The 15,295-nt window shown below is 41.1% G+C and overlaps 4 protein-coding genes across 4 annotated transcripts in view; 2 read left to right on the forward strand and 2 right to left on the reverse strand.

Moving 5' to 3' along the window:
* The window catches only part of LOC116732602 (Fc receptor-like protein 5), a 291,331-nt gene that overhangs the window by 15,837 nt on the left and 260,199 nt on the right, over window positions 1–15,295 (forward strand). The window lies entirely within an intron of this gene.
* On the forward strand, window positions 491–8,571 carry LOC116732631 (Fc receptor-like protein 3). The gene is made up of 6 exons (XM_032582972.1): window positions 491–932; window positions 5,606–5,689; window positions 6,080–6,115; window positions 6,227–6,493; window positions 6,573–6,818; window positions 6,900–8,571. Exons 2-6 carry the CDS (start codon window positions 5,659–5,661, stop codon window positions 7,013–7,015), a joined length of 696 nt encoding a protein of 231 aa, XP_032438863.1. The 5' UTR covers window positions 491–932; window positions 5,606–5,658; the 3' UTR covers window positions 7,016–8,571.
* Window positions 8,568–12,315, reverse strand: LOC116732616 (ceramide-1-phosphate transfer protein-like). Its single transcript, XM_032582942.1, has 6 exons — window positions 12,084–12,315; window positions 11,410–11,474; window positions 11,107–11,291; window positions 10,475–10,634; window positions 10,202–10,398; window positions 8,568–9,363 (listed from the first exon to the last, which is right to left on the reverse strand). The coding sequence occupies exons 1-6, from the start codon at window positions 12,175–12,177 to the stop codon at window positions 9,135–9,137; spliced, it is 930 nt and encodes a 309-aa protein (XP_032438833.1). The 5' UTR covers window positions 12,178–12,315; the 3' UTR covers window positions 8,568–9,134.
* LOC116732571 (F-box only protein 41-like) overlaps window positions 13,235–15,295 on the reverse strand; it is a 15,023-nt gene continuing 12,962 nt past the window's right edge. The window contains exons 15-17 of the mRNA XM_032582844.1: window positions 15,127–15,285; window positions 14,939–15,054; window positions 13,235–14,530 (exon numbers count right to left, since the gene is read on the reverse strand). Of these exons, the coding sequence (XP_032438735.1) occupies window positions 14,468–14,530; window positions 14,939–15,054; window positions 15,127–15,285 (338 nt within the window). The 3' untranslated portion in view covers window positions 13,235–14,467. The remainder of the gene's footprint in view (window positions 14,531–14,938; window positions 15,055–15,126; window positions 15,286–15,295) is intronic.

Raw genomic sequence — 15,295 nt, forward strand, 5'->3', positions numbered from 1 at the left:
CGATGCCCTTCCTCTCTGCAGACAAAGCAGTGGTTACAGTTCAGATTGGTTTGAGAAACACAGTTCTGACAGCTTTTTCTTTCTCTTTGAGGTTTTCTCTCTGGTTGGGGTTTTGAGCTCCTCTGCTCTGGTGCTGGAACATGTGATGAAACATGAGCTTTCAGGTTTTCCATAGCTTGTGTTGTAGAGGAATATAATTATATTAATAGTTAAAAATTATGTAGTTTGGTGGTTTCGCACTAAGATATGTTTTAACCTAAAAGAAATGTATTGTGTCAAATGGATTGGGATTATGTAAGAGCGGAAATACTCTTTATGGATTGTTTTTCACTAAGGAAATCTGGCGCCATAGAAGGTCTAATTGACCTGGCTCCAGATTTCCCCTTGCGTGCGAAGCCAAAGTGAGACGGGAAGAATGTTTGGGAAACTATCTGTTTGGATAGATAAGAATAATAATTGGCTTGGTTTGCACCTTTGAAATGGAGCAGATGTTGAAGGTCTGAATATTTCCAAGGAACTTCCAATACACATCCAGTGTAAGACGGAGCCAAATGAACTACGTAAATGGAGGAAAGCAACGCCATTGGTCGAGGCTTTCCAATACACACCAGTAGAGCTGGACTCTATAAAAAACTGATACCAGAAGTAGAAGGCAAGAGATTTTGGGACTACTGTAACGATGTGTATGTGATGTTTAGTTCCGCAGATGTGCATTAAAATCTCTTCTCGTTTTGACTATGAGCAGATGGAGTTCCGAGTCTTATTTAACCTTTATTAATATATTCTATGAGTTTAGGCACCTTTAAATTCCTCAATATAAATGGTGATACCCGACGTGCCGATTGAGCTGATTCAGACTTAAGGGGGACGAAAAGGTGTCTCTCTCCAGACTGGCTGCAAGGCAGGGATCGGGGCCAGACACAGAAAAAGAGGTAAGATTTTTATCTCTTACTTATTAAATTATAGAAAGGATTCTTGTCTGGTGACAGTCTGAAGAGCTAAAAAGTGATAAGGTTCTTTTCTGCTGTGTCGATAATGTAAGCGATAAGATAAATTAAGATAAATAAGATAAAGATAAATTAGGGAATTAACTAGATTACCATGACACTTAAAATATGTCCTAAATACCTGGGGAAGAGAGGAATGAAAGTGTGTGTGAGTAGGCCTACTAGAATGATGTTGATCTGTGCGTGATGAGATGTGTAATAAATATTTGTGTGAAGGATATATGGATGGATGAGTGTGAAAAAAGAGTTGAATGAGCAAAGTATGACAAAATGAATGGAAGTTTGAATGAGAAGTGTATGATAGAGTGTGAATGCATGTAATGAACAACTCAAATGGCATGTTTGGCTTTAAGCACCAGGAGTTTTGCTTTATTATTATTAGAGGTGAACGGCTTGACTGAGTAAAACTGGTGATTGGTTGGAGTGTGTGTGCTATGCATGCAAAATGATGGCTAATGTGCATGCTTTGGCTTTGCTGTACGAATAGCGGGTTTCTGGGCCCAAATGATCTACTATTAAAGGTTAAACTAAGCAGAGCAAAGGAGAGAATAAGGTAGGGACAGGCTACACACACACACACCCACACACACATTGTAATGGACAGTAATACACTCCCTCCCTCCCCATCTGGGGTTGAGGAAGAATTGAAAAACGTAAAACAGCTCTGAGCGGCCGACAATTGGAATTTCCGCTCGCACTCTGACAGGAGCGCGTTCATGATGTTACACACATAGGACGCCTCCTCCCACGTACCATATACACACACACTGACACACAAACCACACAGGGCAACACAACAAGGATTAACTGTACAAGAAGTAGAATAAGTGCCGGCGAGATTATCTATCAGATTGTCTCTATGTTGTCTACGTGTTTGTCTTAATGTCGTTTTGTTTGTCATAAGTGTTTTACTAACATCCCTCTGACCTGGTATAGTTTAGTTATTACTGGGATTGATGAATATCAAATTCACACCAACATTTTTATATGAAACTACAATCTTTAAACGAAATTTCAAGGCCTTTAGTCATCCACAGCAAGCCTGACCTCTCAGTACTCAAAAGTCCGGACGATAGTGAAGGTTGGCAGGATGCCTTTAAGATTCTGCAATTGATCATTTTAAATCTGTAGGAGTACTGAGTCGACAGAGTCAAACTATGGATCTAAATTATTTTCTAACTTATGAAAAGGAATTATTAGCAAATGTTTTTGGAAAACATTGAACATAATATGTTTGGAATGTGGAAGATGTTGTATTAAGTGAAGACAGTGATTTTGTTTTTAAGATTTTATTATCATGACATGTCATGAAATAAATGTGTACAGTTCTATATTTCAACTCATTGGGTTAAGATGAAAGCGTTTGTTACATTGAGTTTAAGTGCCATGACAAGACGTTAATGTTGTTGTACAAACTGTGTTGTAATCAAACACCACAGTCTCTACGCCTCCACCTGCACGTCACACGAGGCAAAAGGCCAGAAGCTGCACAGACACACACACACACACACACACACACACACACACACACACACACACACACACACACACACACACACACACACACACACACACAGGACGCAGCTCAGAGCAGAGAAACCAAAGGAAACGGGGGCTTGGTGTCAAAACTGCTGAGAGCTGCAACACGGGCGGACTAAAGAAAAACAGGGCCACGATCCTCAACACCACTCTGTTCAGTTTAAGTGAAACAGGATATAGGATTTAAATTATGGGAAATATAATTAACAAATTAAAATAGCTAAAGTAGACAAAGGACTGACTGTTATTACATAGAAATCATTCAATGGAAGATAATATTCTAGGAAGAATTGGCATTAATTATTAACATGCACAGGTGACACAGTGAATCAGTGCTTCTACTTGGGCATTTAGTCTTTGAAGTCCCAAAGTGTTATTAATCTGATTATTAATCTGATTTACTTTCACATTGTCCTTTGTTTTCTCTTTCAACTCACTGTTTTCTGTGTGTGCATGACTCACTTTGACGGTAGAACTCCGGCCAAGTCGACGCTTTCGCTCACTTTCCTCTGCCGTGGTCTTTATTACTCGGCGAAGCAGTGCCTCATCACTGACAGTGGGGTCACCTAGGAGGGTCTTGAGGTCTCGGTGAACACTGTCATACTTCTCCCCCATGCCCTGGCAAATAGTGTTGAGAAAGATGCACTGAATTGTGGAAATATCATACTTAATGACTGAGTCTGGTTGTCTGAGTGAGAACAGGATCTTTCCAATCCAATTCTATACAAAAACTGCTGAGGGGTCTCATTTTCCAACTGCTTAGCGCACATTAAATCTTGGAAGAGTGCTGTGCTACTTTTCTCACCTAAGTGAGACTCCAGGAAACTTTTAAGCTCAGAAACTGTGAGGTTGTCTTTTATTGTTAACATATCTCTGAAGTTACTTGGCTTAATAACACTTAACACTCCTCACCTCATTTGGAGTGTGATTCTTCCTGAGACCCTCATCTATCTGTTTACACATGCCATTGTAACTGATTTCTGATGTTGTGTCACTAATCATTCCCCCATGCACTTTGAATTCTCTGCGGAACAGCAGCGGCAAATCTTTCATGGCTATCATACTCACCAGTGTGACTTGGAATGTTCCCTGAACAAGGAGCAGAATACTGTGGTGAGCACAGCTGTTGGTGATGGGGTTGGCAAGTCGGGAGATGTGGGTCCCCTGTAGCTGGTGGAACTGATGCCCACGTTGCCTGCTGGTTGCGAGATTGGCTGGCGCAAGGTGGTGTTGGATTCCGTCTCTGTGGGTCTGGAGACGCGGAAGTGGATAAGGCTTGGTTTTATTGAGCTTGAATAGTGTCATAGCGGGCCAATAATCTCTGTATGTCTGTGTCACCATAGCCACCTTGTGGCTGAAAAGGGGAAATGGCCTGCTCACTTGTGCTTGCTTCTGCTTCAAAGGATACCGTAGTATGTATACGATTAATCATAGTGCCGTCTATGAAACATTCCAGTCTTTTTAATAATGGCAAACCCTGGTCCTACCGACCCAAAATTGTTGGACATGTCAGGTAGGTAGTCAGATATTCAACACAACTTTCTTCATCATTCTGAGTCAGCTGACTGGAGTCCAGTCCTTCCACGTCTCCAAGAGAAGTTGCGATGAGGTGGGCTTCACTACCTGTTAGCTGGTGTAACTTTTTCTTGATGCTCCATAGTAGTTGTTTTCTCTCACCAGAAGACATCTTGCTGATCTCGGAGTCCACAGTGCTGCACTATGCAGACTAGTACACCCTTTTCACCGGTTACTGGCCTCTGTAATGCACACTGAGTCACTTCTGGCTCCGGGAACATATAACACAAGAGGTCCTGGCAGACAGTATTATTGGATCAGCAGTAGCCCATGGATGTGCAGCGTGCTAATCCCCGACGAGCCCCCACAATCTGATGCCCAATATGGGCACCAGATCGTAACCACTGCACCACTGTAACCAGTTCACGGTCCAAATAGATCCAATTAGATCTACTTTATCTCCATGCAGCTCTGTCTTTGGTTAGTTGCATTCAAGTGAAGAGAGAAAACAAAGTGATGCAGTGAACCATTTGGACCCTCTGCTACAGAAAGTTGCCTGGATTTTCCCTCTGTATGGAAAAGGTTTTATCTTTTACTTCTCTTCTGTTGGGTCACATCATTTTTATTATCATGGAAAATGTCTCCACTCCACAGTAAAAGTCTTTGATTGGCACCAAATCACAATGTTTGGCCTCAGCATTGTTCCACCCAGTTGTCCTAATTTCTGTCTCTGGTCCATTTCTGGTTCTCTGGTCCTAAAACCAGAAATGAAGACATTGACGGTTTTGGTCACTTTTCCTGTTCTTGGTTTGCTCCTATATGTCTGTAATGTCCAGCAGCATCTTCATGGCCAACCGCCTGAGCATCCCGTCCTCTGAAAGGCTCTCTGCAGATTATATGGAGGAACAAAAGTGACCAACTTACTGAGTACATACAGTTTATACAAATAACACACAGGACTCAGATTCCTCACCTCTACGGCCAAAACGGGAGGAGATTTTATTCACATTGATCAACACATCACATCTTTACAAAGACCCAAAATCTCCCAACCTTTGCTGAATACGTCACTTTTTATAGGATTCCATCTCTATTGGAGTGTCTTTAACCAATGGCATTACTTTTCTTCATTTTGAGATGGAGCAGTCATCCTGGCTCAGTTCATACTGTGTGTGTTGCATATTCTGGGAAGTGAAATCAGCTCAGTCTCAAACGGTTCCTGTAACACTTTGTGTGACGTTATCCTGATCTGTCCAAACTGAACGTCTCTTCTGACTCCAGTCGGTTCTCTGCAAACATTGTTTCCTGGTCAAAGTGACTAAAATCTGGACCATAACTTTTTCCTTCCAGCATTACAAAAACATTTCTGTCCAACAATCACAACCTGGCAGCAGCAGTGGTTTCAAAGTTCCTGCAGATCCATTACTGTGGAAATGTTTAAAAGTAAAATACAGACAGGATTCTTTTGTGGTTCTAAGTACAGAAAATGAAATTGTTAGCATGCTAGCAAGAATGAAAGACAAATCACACATTTGTATTTTCAGGAAAAGGGCGGGTCCAACAGAAACCAGCAGCGGTCGGATCTTAAAGTGACGCCATGATGGAAACATCGAGACAATATCTGCTCTGTAAGAACAAAACCTGACTTTACTGAGGAAAAGTTCACCTGCTGTTGGAGTCAAAGGGTGAAGATAAAAACATCCGACTGAGTTCAGATCAGATGAAGCAGGAGAAAAAGTTTCTCTGCTGTAACTCTGGCCTCCATTAGCAAACATCACAACCACTGAAAATAATGAAAATGACAGTTTGATATGGAAATAAAGAATAATGATGTAGAAACCAACGTGAAACATAAACAGCATGCAAATGCAGTCAGAATAATATCACACTTTTATATTTGATATGTAATGAAGGTCAGTGTGATGTCATGAATATTTATAGAGATCAAATGTCTGACTGTAAAATTCTCATGTAGTTTTAGATGTTAAATTGTAACCAATGAGTTTATTTCTCCTCAGTTTCCTGTTTGCTGATTTGCTGCATAACAACTGAAGGTTGGTTCACTTCTATCACCTCCATCATCATATTATTCTAGCAAACATTTGGGAAGGGAAATGATGCTTATAACAATAATATTATTAACAACAATAAAAATCACTTTTCAGTCTCTGCAGCTGCTCTGACTGTGAGTCCCAGCAGATCTCAGTTCTTTAGAGGAGAATCAGTGACTCTGACCTGTGAGGATGGATGGACTGTGAGGAGAAACACAACCGAAGGAACCAGGACTGAGTGTGGAGATGATGGATTTGGAAATTCAGGTGGTTCTACCTGCAGCATCAGTTATCTGTATCCATTAGATACTGGTCTGTACTGGTGTGAGTCCATGTCTGGATCCTCCAGCAGCAGCAGCAGCATCCAGCTCTCTGTCTCTGGTAAGATCAGACTGTGGAGTTAGTGTTGCTGAAGCTGTGTGGAAATGGATGAAATGCTGTAGTTTGTCTCTGTGTTGAGGTGGATCAGTGATCCTGCAGAGTCCTGTCCTCCCTGTGATGGAGGGAGATGACGTCACTCTGAGCTGCAGAGCAAAGAATCCAACCCACAACCTCCCAGCTGCTTTCTATAAAGATGGCTCCTTCATTGGTGATGGACCATCAGGTCTCATGACCCTCCTCCATGTTTCCAGCTCTGATGAAGCCCTCTATAAATGTAATGTCAAAGGTCATGGAGAGTCTCCATCCAGCAGGATCTCTGTCAAAGGTCAGAGGTCAGCAGCTTCTCTGTCTGCTTCCACCTTCATCAGGAGACAAGAAATTAATTATTACCTTTGATTCATTTCAGAGAGAATCTCCTCCACCGTTCCTCCATCCTGCTCTCCTCCTGGTCTCCAGTCTCTCCTCTTCCTGTGTCTTTCTGCCTTCAGTGCTTCTGTTTCTCTTCTACTAGTTCAGCTTTAAATTCTACCGTTGAAATATTTCATTTAAATCCAGTTTATTCTTAACTGAAAGTTGTTTTTGTTCTTAGACTGATGGATCAGATTATTTAGCGCTGCTGCAGCATTTTAGAGTCTCACAGCTTCAGACTGAATTTATTTTCTACCAGAATGTTCTGATGTTAGAATCGGTCCAATATTAGAGCTACACAAACAGAACCAGACCTGAAATCAGCTAAGAACCAGATTGATCTGATATTTTCTACTGATAAAGGCTTTAATTACACCTTCCGCCTGAAGGTGGCGCTGTGAGCTGCTCTCATGTATTAATTGTTTTTCTATATTCTGAATGTTAGAGTGAAACTGATGTAAGAATTTGATTCATGTTGTTTTCCTGAATTCATCCAGAGTCCGTTTGTTTGTTTGACTCAAGCTGCAGCTGCTGCAGACAGGCGTCAGCATGATGACAGGAAATGTTCAATTTCTGCTTCAGAACCACAAACTGGGTCAAACTTTAGGATGGGTCTGGACGGCACTAGCCCAGGGCCCAAACATGGGAAGGCGGCAGCAGATATTTATCTATTTTTAAACTAATTAATATTTTAATGTTTAACGACCCAAGTTTGGGACAATTCACCTCTCACTAAAAACCCTTATAATATCTAATATTAACAGTTTTATTTACGTGCATTAATACAAAACTGTCCTGGCTCTACTGTCCTCCCTCCGTCAGCCAATCAGCGGCAAGGAAACTTTGCTCCTGGATTGGCTGGTTTGCTAATAGCAGCTAATAACTTGTCAAGTAGCAGCTTGGCTAGGACCTAGCTAAACGCTGGGCGGTGGCCATAGAGGAGAAACTCTGCTCTAAGCTAATATAGGATTAGCTCTATGCTAATATAGGATTAGCTCTAAGCTAATATGGGATTAGCTCTAAGCTAATATAGGATTAGCTCTAAGCTAATATAGGATTAGCTCTAAACTAATATAGGATTAGCTCTAAGCTAATATGGGATTAGCGATTGACATTCCTGTGAATAGATGATACATTTTCAGCTCTGTTGTGTGATTTATTTTCAAAACAGTCAAAACTGTAAGGCAGTGAAAATGGGATTATTAATCTAAGTTATCAGACACTCAGTTGAACACCAGTATTGCTATTCTTTCTAATATCGAATGAGGAAGATTTATCTCTAACAAGAACAAATTAAACCTTTGAAATATTTGTTCAGATGGAGTTCTGAGTTGTAACAGAACCAGAACCGACACAAGTCCACTATCTGGACTAAATCTGGTTCTGCAAGCGTTCAGCTGTTAGTCATTCAGTAGATGGATGGAAGAAGAGGCTCAAATAACTTGTGACTGTAATATGGGAAAGTTAATTTGCTAAAATTTCATTTCACTCTTACCACATTTTAAAGATGCAGAAACTCGTCTGATGTTAGAAAGTCACCAGAATAAGACGCTCATGTGACGCCATGTTGAATTTAAACACAACTGCTTATGATTTGATTCTGTTGTAAACAAAAACTTTTTGATTTGAGAAATATGTTTTCATTCCTGTGAATAAATGAGAAATGTTCAGCTTTGTGTGATTTATTTTAAAAACAGTCAGGGACAGTAAGGCAGCTCATTTGGGATCAGCAGTCTGGTTTTTGGAACCAGAGGTTATCAGGACCAGGATTTTATTTTTTTCTGATTTTGCATCATTAACAGGAACAAACTGAACCTTTGAAAATTTGAAACGTCTGTTTTCTGTTTCCCCGGAGCGCTGAGTTACAACCAGAACCGACACAAGTCCATTATCAGAGAAATGATCCTCAGTGACTTTCACCAGAGCTGCTTCGGTTCTGAAACTGAAACTTTACAGGTTTAGAAAATCACAGACTTGACTTGTTAAAGTGTCACAAACTTCTTTTGTTCTTGTTTCCATTAATGAGTCGAGTTTTCCTCCTGTTTGGTCTCAATTATTGACTGAGACAATGTTTTGTCTTGTGATGTTTTAGTCCTTTAATGACTAATATAAATAACCTCTAATAAAAAACGGATATATTTTTGCAGTATCCACCTACTCAAAGGGTTCAGTCAGTGATTTGAACTCGCTGCTGTTTTCCTGTCTGTCTGGGTGACGACAGGAAGTCTCCAGCTCAGGGCAGCTCCAACATGTTGTACTTCACCAGGAGGCGTTGAGTCCGTGTGTGCACCACCGAGAGCGCGTGGATGATGATGCGCAGCACGGGTGTTGCCTCTTCCTGTTTCTGCACACACACCAGCTGCAGGAAGTACTTTCTGTCAGGAAGAGCGAGGAAGACAATCTCTGCGGCCTGGCGGAGCATCCAGGGATGGTGGGGGGCCAACGCCACCTTATAGGCGTCTCTGGGCAAAGGAAACGAGTCAATATGAGACAAAAACAAATATATACAAATATAGTTCCTAAAAGCCTGAACTGGAAGTGATCTGCGCCATCTTAGTAGGTAAGCGCATACGCAATATATAGCGGACCCACGGCTTCGAGGCCAACAGAAAGAAAATATGTGGAAACTTTTAACCAAGAGAAAGATACATGAACAAAATGGCTGCTGTCGGGATTGACCCATATGAGACGGAGAATGGAAAACATGTCAGACAATGTGGAGAAGCTGCTTCCAAACTCATACTAAGATATAATGAACTACTTAGTGAACAGGAAGAGTGAGAACCCCATGGAGGAGCTTCACCTGAAAATCTGTGGCTGCAAACAATCAAAGTTTAAGCACCTTTGTGAAGGATGTGGGAACTCTTCAGGTGAATAACAAGGTTCAGGTGAATAACAAGGTTCAGAATAAGTACATGTAGCAACAAACACGTAGGCTAATGTCCGGCTTAGCTAGCAGATAAAAGCTATGTTAGCTAAGCTAATTTTGCTACTTGGCCTGTAAGTACTGCAGTAAATATCACCGATACGTATCGTAGTATTACACAGAGGGGGGTAAAGTACTCATACATCCTGATTGGGTAAAAGTTATAATGTAAACTGTTTATAAGTTAGATGGGAAGGAGACGAGAGCTAGTTCTAAGCTTGTGGCTAGTTTATTGTTGCCATAGCAACTGCCTGTGTGACAGTCTAAAGTTCACGGAAGTGTGACGTCACATGAGAATTTTATATGCGATTTCAAGTCGTTTGAAAATGACCCTTTCATCATTTATTAGACGGTCCTGAGGAACGGTCGGCTACCTGCTGAGCTCTCCGGGCGTTTTGAATCGTCCCTCAGCGTCTGGACCCTCAGACAAACCCTCCAGCATCAGCTTCAGCCAGAGCAGCGAGCGATGCAGCCGCAGCAGCGTCCGGCAGCCTGAGTCTGTTCGGCGGGAGAAGCTGACCGTTCCCGCCTGAAGCTCCGCCTCCACCATGGACCGAACAGATCGATACACCTGTGCAGGAAGTGATCTCAGTAACCGTGTCTGAAGGCAGTTCTGACACGGTGAAGACAGGAACGTCAGGTCTCACCCCGGTTTTTAATCCGAATGCTGCTGGGGTTTGTAGTCCAGAGGAAGCTGCTGATTTGGACTCTGAGCTGCGTCTCAGGGAGAGCTGTCGGATCAGCTCGGTCTTTTCTCTCACTTTCTGAGAAAAGAAACTGACCATCGTTCCCAGAGACTCCATGAAGCTGAGAACGGAAAAAATTAAGACTTTTGTTTAGGTTTAACTGAAGTTCATGCTATTGGTGTGCACTGCTAGCTAAAATGCTAGCAGTGCTAATCATACAGCTAATGCTAAAGACCTGGAATAACATGGTGCTTAGCGGAAGCTAATGCTAAATTCAACCGTGTGTCAATGACACAACATGTGTTTCAACATAACGCGTCACATTTGATATTACACTCCTATCGTCCTCTTTGTGTCGAGAACTGATTCTTTGGAAAGTAGCTTTCATTCATGGTTCCAGTTTCATAGTTTCAAGTTTAAAAGAACCAACAAAAATCTTTAAGTTCTGATAAAGTACCAGGAACATTCCAGAAAGAACACAGACAGAAAGGTACCTGGTAGGATTCAAGAAAGTTTTGTTTTTATAAGTTGTTATAATATAAATTTGTCTGTGGTTTTGGTCTTCAGACCTTTAAACAGTAAAGCTTGTTTACTTGAGCAGCTGGTCCCAGCTGAGCAGGTACGGCTCCAGCAGGACGTCCTCGCCGTCCTCAGCCAGGCTGGACCGGAGGAACTGCAGCAGCTTCCGGGCCTGAAACACCTGACCAGGACATTCTCTGACGAGGGGCGGGGCTTCGTTTGACTCCGCCCTCTCATCCAGGATGGGCGGGGCTAGAGGCTACAAAAAAGTTAGTTAACAGTTACTCTAAAACGTTAATCATGTTCTTTACATTTGTTTTTGGTGTAGTTCATTTTACTCTATGCACCATCACCATGTGTAAATATGTTAGTCGTACCGTCTGGATGTAATACGTCAAACATGGCTGCCACACTGAGCCGCAGTCTCTCTGTTCACCCTGAGCTGAACAAACAAAAAAAATTAATCACTGGTTACTAGGAATAAGCTTCACTAATCAATACATTTGATTAGTAAATTTGTTTACTAATCAAATTAGTAAATAAATGTATTAATTTGGACGCTTACAGAAAAGCAAGTTTTTTCATCTTAATCTTTGTTCTGATGTTCATAAAGAAAGGAAACCAGTCAGAAAAGCAGCTGCTGTGTTTCAATTAGAAACATGCGGGAAACTTTGTTGATGTTTCACTAAAGTAATATTTCAAATCTCAATTTTTTTTTTTAGTTTTCTACTCTTGAAAGGTGAAAATCATAAATCAGAGTAACACTGCTATGACGTAGGCTAATTACAAATGATGCTAATGGTAGCAGGTATGCTACACAGAAGCAGCTGGAATGATGAAGCATCTGATGTTGACATGTTGATATGTGGGGCCCCAAATGGAAACCTGCTTAGGGCCCCAAAAAGGCTTGGGCCGGCCCTGTAAGACCTCAGGGTTTCTTTCTGCAGCAGAGTTCAACCTGGAGATGAATACAACCCGGTGTCTCTTTAAACGCCGCTAACTGTAGGCGGAGCCAACATGGCGGCGCGGCCGGAGTGACGAAGAAACTTACGGAGCCAGAAGGAGGTGAGGAAGAGGAGGAGGGCGAGGGCGGTGGACAGCAGCAGGTAGCGAAGCAGCACCGTCCGCCGGAGGAAAACCATCATCCACTCAACAAACCGTCGTCCTCAGAGTCCGAGTCGCTGCTTCACATGCTTCCTGGCCACTAACACACACCTCTGGGTGACCTTTGAACTTGACCTTTGTCCTCCTCGCCTGGTTTATCTCAAGCAAACACGCAGTCATGCTCTGGGGAATGTGGGAGATTCTCGTTCTGGAGTTCAGAGCAGAAACAAACAGACTTAGAGAACCAGGGATGTGATTTTATTATTTTAATTCCAGATTATCAGATAAAATAAATAATTCTCATTTTGTTCTGTGCATAACTCCACCCTCCTGTTCTCTCACTGCGACACTTTAAAAGTTTTTAACTCTGTAAACAGGCTGATTAATGAAAACTTTAATGAGTGGAAACATGTTTGCATCTTAGACTCCAGCGCCCCCTTGTGGACAAACTTAATAAAACATTCAACATTGATTTAACGGAGCTGCTGGCGGAAACGTTGTTGCTTTAATCTCATAAAGGAAAACAGAAAAATTAAACCAGAATCTCCTTTTGTTTCTATGTACATAGATACTGAAATACAGCTGACTAAAAAAACCCAAAACATTAATTATACACTTCTGCTAATGCTAACAGAGTATTTAGCGGAAGCTAATGATAAGCATGTTCCATAATGTCTTAAGATTATGTTTCTTTGTTTTCATAGACTGTTTTCACCCCTTCAAAATAAGAGCATGACTACAGTATTTGAAGATTTCGTAACAGTTGAGATGATTACCAAACCTTCAACACAGATTTTAAATTTTATTCACCAGAATATTTGTAAAAGTGCTAAGCTAAAGATTAGCCTTTCTGTTAGCACATTAGCAGAAGCAGTTACGTTGCAAAATGGCTGCTGCTGATGATTAGATTGTGTGAAACAACCTGAAGGCGGTTTAGTTACTTCAATCTGGCAGAAAATGGCTGCAAACAGTTTTAAAAAAGTCTTTAATGTCTGTTTTAATTCACAAAAGCATTTTGTTTTCATGTGAAGCCTGAAAATATTTATTTTTGGCCCCTTCCTGTTCAGATGTAGCAAGAGAAAGAGACGGAGAAAAAGCTGATGAGGAACACATTTATTGATGGTAAAATCTCACATAAAATCATCTTCAGGACGTCAAACCAGTTTTCCATCAACTCTGATTGATTCATGCATCACCGTCTTTGGTGCGAAACTCGACACGCTTCACTTTGTGCAAAAGATATTTTTGTGCTTCTGTGTTTCTGTGCTTCTTTATTGAGGTAAAATTTTAATTAACCTACAGGAAACAAGATGAAGGATTTTCTCTCTCTAACAAGGATCATGGCTTTCAGGTTTACACAGGTTTTCAGTTTTATAAGGTAAAAGTATTAATATAAAAGATGTTAAAGGAGAAAGTTGTGCTTTCAGAGTTAATATATAAAAATAGAGTAAAAACAAAAAAGGTTTGCATAAATTAGGTGATGCTAAGCTAATTCAGTTCAGATGTGCTAAAAGGGCTTCAGTGTGGAAGAAAAGGGAAAATCCAGTGGATTAATAACTACCAAAACTACCATAACTACCATAACTACCATAACTACGACGCTACGATCCTCTGTGGGATTTTACCCATCATGCATCTGGAAGGAGGAAACTGGAGGCTTTCCTCTGGATCAAAACTTCCTCAAACAAATCCTCTGAATTTCATCAAGTATTTAGAAACTTTTGGTCATAAAAAGGAAATAAGAAGTTAATCCTGTTTAAAATAAAACCCTGTATTTAGGAAATGCTACTTTTAAAACATCTGCTGTGTATTTTTGATTCTGTGTCCTGCTGTTTTAGTAAAAAAACTATAATTGTGCACTTAAGTCTTAAATTTGGGTAGTTTAAATTAAAATTGTGCAACTAAGTTACTTAAAGCTGCATGTAAGTTATTCGTACCTCTGTCTGTCTCTCTTGTGGATCTACATTTGGTGTGAATTTACATCTTTTATAAATATTTTCATATTTTGGAAGCTAAAAAGTTAAATTTTCTTGCGGTTTTCCATCAGTTCATTAAACTGAGCTGCCATAAAATGAACCTGTTGACGCTGTTCCATGTTTCCATCCAGCCTGATGAAAATATGTTCAGGAAACAAATATTGTTTTAGATGACATTATAGGTGAAAGAAATATAAATATATTCTTTTATCAAACACAGTAAGAAGTAGATTTTTGATGAGATCTGGCTGTAAATGAGATAAATTTGCCCTTTTCTGCATGGTTAGACGCAGACGTGGAGGTAAGGACCGTCAGGTCGGATCCTGGAAGCAGAAACGTGTGAGTGCTGCTGAGGTCAGGAGAATCCTTCAGCTCGGACCTGAAGGGCGTCACAAAGGCCGGGTCGGGTCTGAAGAACCTGAGAAACAACCAGAACAGGAGAGACGCTCACTGACCGTTAACCTCCGAAGGGCCAGAAACTTGAAACAGAAAAAATGTAATTTTTTAAAGATAAAAACGTAAATAGAATTTTATCTGCTCAATTATTAACTAATAAAATCCAAGATTTTGTTGAAACAGTTTTTGTAGAAAATCGATCTATAAATCATTCACATGGTTAAAACAAGCTAAACATTTTCAAAATCAGCAAAAGCGCAAACCTACAAATTAGCGCCACCAACAGATTTACATTGCTACAGCTTGATATGTTTTGCTGTGGAAGGATATCAAACTAAAACATGAGCAGAAAACCAAACAATCAAACAGAAAAACATTGATCTGTGATTTATTGATTAATTTAACAGTATTATCTCTGAGTGAAGCTCACCTTCAGGGTACTGAGAATCTCTCCAAACAGGTGCTTTGCTTCCTGAGTATCTGGCTCCTCAAAGTAGTCCGACACAGAAACGTCCACCACGATGGACCTGATGCTGCTGCACACACCTGTGCAGGTGGACAGAACATTAATCCTCCGTAAACAGTCTGAGCACAGGAAGCAGCAGAACCGGATCTCACTGTGGAAGTGCAGGATGGCCTGGCCGCTGACCGGCGTGTGGGTCAGGATCAGCATCTGCAGACTCTTCAGTCCGGCTCTGCAGAACTCTGTCGCCACCTGAAGGCTCAGGTCGGGAATGCGCTCCAACTCCAGCACCTGCAGGTGAGGGCAGCTGCGCACTTCAAGAAA

This window comes from Xiphophorus hellerii, chromosome 14, assembly GCF_003331165.1.
Source record: "Xiphophorus hellerii strain 12219 chromosome 14, Xiphophorus_hellerii-4.1, whole genome shotgun sequence".
NCBI classification, from domain to species: Eukaryota; Metazoa; Chordata; class Actinopteri; order Cyprinodontiformes; family Poeciliidae; genus Xiphophorus; species Xiphophorus hellerii.